This window comes from Danio aesculapii, chromosome 17, assembly GCF_903798145.1.
Source record: "Danio aesculapii chromosome 17, fDanAes4.1, whole genome shotgun sequence".
NCBI classification, from domain to species: Eukaryota; Metazoa; Chordata; class Actinopteri; order Cypriniformes; family Danionidae; genus Danio; species Danio aesculapii.
Window position 1 is genome coordinate 34,677,653 of NC_079451.1, and position 7,746 is coordinate 34,685,398.

Sequence of the window (7,746 nt, forward strand, 5' to 3'; positions counted from 1 at the left end):
CGACTTACCCATTTAAGTACATTTAGGAAATATGTTTTTACACTTTTTCAGCACTGCCTTCCACCCCCTCTGGCAGACTTAGAGCTCCCCCTAGCAGGTCACAGCCTGCACAGGCTGCACTGCAAATGTAAGGTGGCCCAGTTCAGCATACAGAGAAATGAAATAAAAACAAAGATGTTTGACTGCCTGAAGTCTAAACTAAATCAATAATATGAGAATTCAAAAAGGAAGCATATTGTAACATCGGTTTAGTTTAAAAATGTGCCAATTTCTTTTTTATTCTAAATAAAATCCTGGGTTTTTAAATTTACTTTGAATATGCAAACAAATAGTATATAAAACATAAGAAAAAAAAGGGGGAGACTATTTATAATGGATTTCTGCAGCTGCACACTTTTCTAGTTATTAACACTGTTAAAAAAAAGAATTCCTCATTTAGTTACTATAATCAAATCTTACTGTTTCTATACAAACAGGTAAGAATGAATTTAAGTTCTCTCATAAATTAAATTCTCTCAGATGTGATGACATGGAGTCATGGCTAAAATTTATGCTCTAAATGTAATTCAAAGCAAAGTTTGGATAAAGAGAGTTTCCTGTGCTGGCAGGTCTAATGTCAAACATGCATCTCAAGCAAGAGCTGAAAATTTATGTTACAACTTTATAATTCTGCAGCTTACTGGAGGAAAATTACCTTCTCGCCATCATCCGATTTCCTTCATTTGAAGACGACATCTGTTAACTTGCTTTTAGATTTATTTTAAAGCACTGCAATATAAAATACACTACAGTACATGTGTGTGTGTGTGTGTGTGTGTGTGTGTGTGTGTGTGTGTGTGTGTGTGTGTGTGTGTGTGTGTGTAATGACATGAAAAATTGAACAGGTGTCAAAATCTAATTTAAATTTAGCCAGTTTGGTGATGAAATGTACGCATTTTCCTTTTATTATTAAATTGGCCAGAAAATATAGTAACTACTAAGGGTTAACGTGTAACATTCAAAAGCCCTTTTATATTAGAAATACTCTGCTATGCATTTTACCTCAGCCACCATAATAGAACATACAATTCAAACATAAATAAATAAAAATACACTAAACACTGCAACCGGTCGCATTTCACGCTGAACTAATAAAGCAGTGGCTTTATAGAAAATGCGTTTGAGTGGCGTAATGTAGCACACAACCACAGGCTGCTAAACCATTAAAACTACTGATGAACAGCATTGCAAAGTTTGCACACCGAGAACACATAAATTAACATGTGGACGTAAACTACACACACACACACTCTCTCTCCTGAACACTTGAGCAGACAAAAATTGCCTCTAACTTACTCGAGGCTAATCCAGCTAAGACAGCATGGTTAACAAAAGCTAAATACCACAGAAGACATGCTGACGAGCAGACATGCACACACACACTCACTCACACCCTTGTTTACAGCTTCAAATATGTCCCTAAAAAATTCACTTTTGAGGTCGGGACCCCATTGCATTTGACCTTGACATTTAAACGCAAAATTTGCCTGTTACACAGAAAAAATATAGCAAATTCCACATACTTTTTTCATGATCTAAAAGAAGATCTATCATATAATGAAGCCCATATCAAACAGAACACGAATGAGCAAGCTGGCACAGGGTGTTTAAACACACACACACACTCATGCCAGTGTGCATGAAGAGTTCATACAGTGCATACTTCGAAGAAAACACTCGTTACATCAAAATCATAGCCACAAACATCAATGTGATGAGAATTGAAAACTATGAGGACAGAACGCAGCCCTGAGCGCAGATGATATCTGCTAGCACCTGGCCTACATGCCCTCTGCATAAAAACCACTAAGGCATGATACGTTTGAGGAACCTCTCTGAAGTTTATATATTCATTCACCGGTGATGCAATGAACACCTTTCAATCTCTGGTGTCTAAAAAGGAGAAAGTCGACCCCCTTCCTTTCTCTCTCTCTCTCACTCACTCATTGAGTACATGTAAAAAAAATACACAAAAGCTTGATGTCTAAACTGGCGTCTGCTTTACCCTGTGCATGTCTGCATTTGTGTTCGTTTGTGTGTGTGTGTAGGTGTGTGTGAGAGAGATAGAGAGAAAGCACTCAGGGAAAGTTCTTTGGTGTAACTGGAGCATTCTGAAATTTAAAGCCCAAATTAATAACCACAGCCATTGTACATGCAATGACTGATGGGACATGTGATAACTATAGCGAGAGGAATTGAAAAAGGGCCGTTTTCTGCTCAAGCAGAATGATTGTTTTACATGCACATTGATCGGATGGTGTTTATGCACTGAAAAAATAAAATGGGTTTGCATGCATGCACATGCTGGTGCACGGGGAAAATATATAAAACTGACTGTCACAATTGCATACATGCAAAAAGGGACGCCATGCCCTGTGGCAAACCGAGCAATGCAAGCCAGATAATGTGAATTAAGCTTTCAATAACATCTCCATTCTAATTCGGTTATATGTCATAGTCATATTCATAAGACTCAGTCATATTTGTAAACTCGACAGCAAATTCAAACACACAACGCACAGGCATGCTAAATGTTTACAGTGCGACCGCGTACATATGTGTACGTACAGTTACAGATTAAGCCATTAGCGAAAGAATGGTGTGTGTTAGTGTGTATATGCACAGCAAACATGGCCCTAACTCTACAACACAAAACAGATTTGGGTGGCATTACATCACTGGGCTCTGCTATGAATTATCTATGCTCTGTAGACTATGCTTAAGAATGAATATAAAACTAAATCTGGATGGGTTTCATTGTTTTTTTGAGTTATCTGATTTTTTTGTATTATTACAACAGCGTTGCAGGACAAATGCAGACATTTTCAAATTAGTTGCTGAATATGTGTGTGTATATATTTATTTAGTCTCCTGCAAATGTTGTAAAAGTGTCTAAAATCTAAAAGCAGGAAAAGAATGTAAGCTGTCTGTATTTGTAACTAAAGTCATGACTTCTGTATTACATTACCTACACTTCACAGTCACAACCTTCACTCGGGGGCAAAGCCAAGTGTCAGAAACATTATTAAACCTGCTTTGTTTCTTTGTATACTCGGGCTGATTTTAAAAGCTGTTGTTTTTCCGCACAAAATTTTAAAGCAGTGCATAAAAAGTTGAATTGTGTAAGAAGCCAATTTTAAAAAAAGCTTTTTTTTTTTTTTTTTTTTGTATAACAGCTAAAGTGAAAGCAAGCTTGACATTTGTATAAAATCATTTGACATCAAGATGACAAATGAATTTCACTTTAATTATTTCCTTTGCTTTGACACATTTACATTCAAGTCTAACACTTGGAAGAAGTTATATTTCATTATTACAATCAATTTTAACTACTTAAAAAAAAAAAAAGCTTATTGCAACCGTGTGTGCGCTGCAAAAGCAAAACCTTTAACCGTCCATGTGCTTGGTGGTTACAGGTAGCTTCTCACCTTCAGTACAGAACTATTAAAAATGCCTTGCAAAAAGTGCAAAAGTCTAGTTTAAATCGAATCATGAAACATTGTTACAGTGCATCATGATTTGAGAAGACAGGCCTACAAGTTGAGCATAATACTTTTGAAAGCAAAAGGAAATGTTTTAAATATATATTTAAAATTGCAATAGATTATTTTAAAAATCAAACATATTCTAATAAATTGTCTAATTTATATTTCTCGATTAAAGCAGAGAAAGTAAAAAGATATCACATTGACTCTAAATTAGCATAATTTATTAAATTATGCTTATTTATTAAGATTACCCACACCTCACTAAACTGTTAAATTAACATTACAAAAACTTAGCAAATACTTAAATAACTACAATTTAAAGTTTTAAATCTAACCTCATGGCCTGCTAACAATTGTTACATTACATTAATTGTTAAAAATAAACTGTTTGCTATTAAAAACCAAACAACATAACTGGGAATAATAAAACTTTAAACAGAGACTAAATTAAAAGATTTGTATTTTTTATATAAAAGAGTCAGCGTAATTCTTCTTTTTTACTTTTTAATTATTTTAAGCAACACTAAGCCAGTAAATCCGACTTTTTGCTATAAGCAGAAATCATAAATTCATTAAGAATTAATTTAACAAATTTAGCTAACTTACTGCGTTACATTTTCTTGCATCTAAATGAATTTACGCATTTTAATAAAACCCGTTAATTAATAACACTATAAAAACTCTATAGTACATATCGTTCGTCTCATCACAATAAAAATGGCCAAACATCCTCTTAAAACACAAATAAGTAAAACAAAAAGACAGACTTACGTGTTATAATTTCTCTTTGCGACAAATGCTGAGGGTTTCCCTGCTTGCGACGGGACATTGCCCTGGCATTTACACTGGCATCGCCCAGAGACCCGCACAAGGAATAGTCGGCTAGCCTCTTCGGTCCTCCGTGTCCGTGGCGTGGGTTTTTTCCCCCCTCGGCAGCAAACTTTTCCCGGGACTTCCAAAGAACTGCCACAGCTCCGAGCCGTGGATAGAGATAGGGGTCCCGTGAATGTGAGAGAAGTGAAAGTGTCTTTGCGCTCCGGCTCTCCAGATGACCAGAGACGCGCTGACGCTCAGTACCTCAGCGGCACACACACATGCACTTCAGCGGTGTGCCGAGCGCGATCTGTCCGAGGGCGAAAATATCCTTGACGACTGACAGTTGTGAAGAAACCACTGGAAATGTCTTGGCGTGTAATGCCCGGTGCGTTTGGAAAGGTTGGACCCTCTAAAGTGTCTCTCTCTCTCTCTCTCTCTCTTTCTCTCTTCGTCCTGTGCCTTGTAGATCAGTCAAATTTTTTTCGAGTCCAAATAATTCTAAAAAACGGTCATTACTTATTAGATTGGATGAAATGAATCCAATTTCTCCTTGAGTTGGCACTTGAGCGTGCCAAGCACTGGACAGTTCTTCTTCTTCTCTCCTGGGCTCTAAGTGCATGCGATGCCCGGTTACTTTGCACTCTCTCCAACTCTTTGCACTTGCTCCCCTATTCGGCTTTGCGCACTGGAGACCAGGGACATGGACTTGCCACCTCCTTTCCAAATGAATGAAGCTTTTTTTTCTTCTTCCTTTTTCTGCCTGTATGAAGATGGCGGAGTCCTGCTTCTCCGGGAGCTCTCTGTGTCTCTGTGGCGAGGGCTGCCTCCGTACAATGGGATAAAATTCAAGTTCAAGTGCGGACGTGACGTTAAGTCTACAGTGGGAAAGAAAATTGGAGACTGCAAGAGCACTGGGGGCGACTAGTGGTGGCTTTTCACAACTATCGGATCACCAGAACAGTGGTGGAGAGCGTGGACATCGCGAGCCGCTGTATTACACACACACATACACACACGCACGCACACACACATACATACACGCGCACAAACACACGGCACCTGATAGACCGGCGCACTGCTTGTCTGAATCTGCTTTACAAATAAAACAATGCGCTACAACGATGCAATGAATTTAAAGGGGAAAAAGCTTCCACATGGCTTTTATTTTTTTAAAAATGCGTCTGAACGTGCATTAGATATTTTTAATAAATAAATAAATAAATAAATAATTGAATTAGATGATTTTGAAATTGACTTTCAGTCTTTAACTGTAAACATTAAAATCAGTAAAATCAGATGGAAAAGATTTAAAGCACGGATAGATGCACGAAAATACACTTCAGTGAGACATAAGTGTGATGTTTACCTCATAAGCAATAATTACACGAGACAAGACAAGCGCTGATATACTCGCAGATCACATTTCTTCTTATTGTGTTTTATGTCCTACAGAAATGACATTATTAAATTAAAGCGACATTTGTGGAGGGAGGAAAATCAGAAGGGAGAAAAATATTGTGATGTGTTCAGTCGACATTTCTTAATCCTTTCTAATGTACATTTTTATCACTTGAGTCAACATATTAGTGTCTTTTTTTTTTCAAATGAGATCAATGAATACTAGACTGTTGCACTTGTGGAAATGCAAGACTGAATACTAGAGGAAACGAAAACAGGGAGGTGTGTTGTGCAAATACTTGCATGATTTGAGTTTACTGGGTGAAATGCAAGCCATGTTTCTTTGCTTCTGTTTTACACTCCACGTATATGAAAGCGGGTCAGGTGGCTTAGAATGTTGTTGTTTTTTTATCATTTCTCATTGAGATTTAGAAGCTGTAAAGCAGAAAGATGATTTATTTGAGATTTAATGTGAGTGAAAATATAGGATAAAAGTTCTTCAGTTTTTCTTTTAGGCTCAGCTACATTTTTAATGTCTAATTTAAAATTATTTTAGTTTTTTTGACATTTATAAATCAGTTTTGGTATTGGTGTCTACTGCAGGTTATTAAAACAAGTTATTTAAAGGATTCTAAAGGTTTTTCTATTTTTTAAAACCTTTATTTAAAAACACTATTGACTGACATGTTGACAAATGACACACTGTGACAATTACTAATTAAAACCAATTCACTTTTGGGGTAACAATCTATTTTAAATGCAGGAAATTACCTGTAATCACCCTTGTTTGAGAGTCTTAGGGTTAAACAGGCGTTCTCACCGATGTCACAGTATATAACCAGCTAGTTTGTTCAAATTGACATTCCAATTAAAAAATTATAGGTCACACTTTAGCGTTCATAAATGTGTTAACACCGAGGCAAACTAATGAACTACATGCACTAAATGTGTAATTATTTTCTAGAACTGCGTGTAATTAGGCATTCTTTTTGTTATTGCTATAGCATTTAATTATAGCTACGTGTAATACGTGAACATGTTTAGTGTAAATTGAAACCAATTAGATAGACATTTGAAAACATGCTGCGGAAAAGTAAGTTAATGGTATGGGATTGAAGGGAAAAGGACGAGTTATTACCGTTTTTAATTCGCATGGAGACTATATCTACCTTCAACAGTTGATGTATAATAGAGGCAAGGCACTACCAAAGGCGTCCGACTTGTGCCAGTTCAGAGGCAGGTAGTTTTCAGGCGAATCGCCCAGATGAGAGCGCGTCTGCGTCGATCCATCTGCTCAAGATCCATCATAGGAGGTGACGCTGGGTGGCACAGCCTCGCCAACAATGCCATATATCCTGCCACTGTCTCTGATAAATCCTCCACCCTGAACTCTGTAAACCACACAACAACTTTAAGAATCACTTCTTTGAGGATAGATAGATAGATAGATAGATAGATAGATAGATAGATAGATAGATAGATAGATAGATAGATAGATAGATAGATAGATAGATAGATAGATAGATAGATAGATAGATAGATAGATAGATAGATAGATAGATAGATAGATGAGTTGACACATATCAAGGAAATAACCAGAGTGATTTTCATTTGAGGTGTTGTCAAAAAAAAACGAAATTTTCATGATTTACAAGAATGTTTAAAGCTAGAAACATCATCTTTCTGGAAATCAAGACTGGAGGAGGTTGTTGCTGATACGGGATGTGCTAGTGCTGGATTATTCTTCCTATAAAAAAAAGCATGAAATGTTCTCTGAAAGACAGTGTTGCTCACAGCTGAGAGTCCTGTTTTATTGCATGAATTCATTGGACACGTCCTGTACTTTGCATTGAATTATGTCAATAAATTTCTCTGTTACGACAGCTTTGGCTCAGATCACAAGTAGGAAACTCTGTGCACCAACTTTGTAAGCCATACATTACCAGAGAGAATGTGTGAATGATGTATTTGGTTCTTATTAGGATATATGTGGAGATAAATGTGA

General features: G+C 36.7%; 1 protein-coding gene across 3 annotated transcripts in view; it reads right to left on the reverse strand.

The window, feature by feature from the left end:
- bcl11ba (BCL11 transcription factor B a) overlaps nucleotides 1-5,369 on the reverse strand; it is a 60,990-nt gene extending 55,621 nt beyond the window's left edge. For 2 of the 3 annotated variants that reach the window (XM_056476798.1, XM_056476795.1), the window contains exon 1: nucleotides 4,299-5,368. In XM_056476798.1, coding sequence (XP_056332773.1) covers nucleotides 4,299-4,356 — 58 coding nt within the window. In that variant the 5' untranslated portion in view covers nucleotides 4,357-5,368. Of the gene's footprint in view, nucleotides 1-4,298 lie in introns of all 3 variants that reach the window. The other variant, XM_056476796.1, reaches the window with a different exon arrangement.
- Between the last annotated feature and the right edge of the window lie 2,377 nt (nucleotides 5,370-7,746).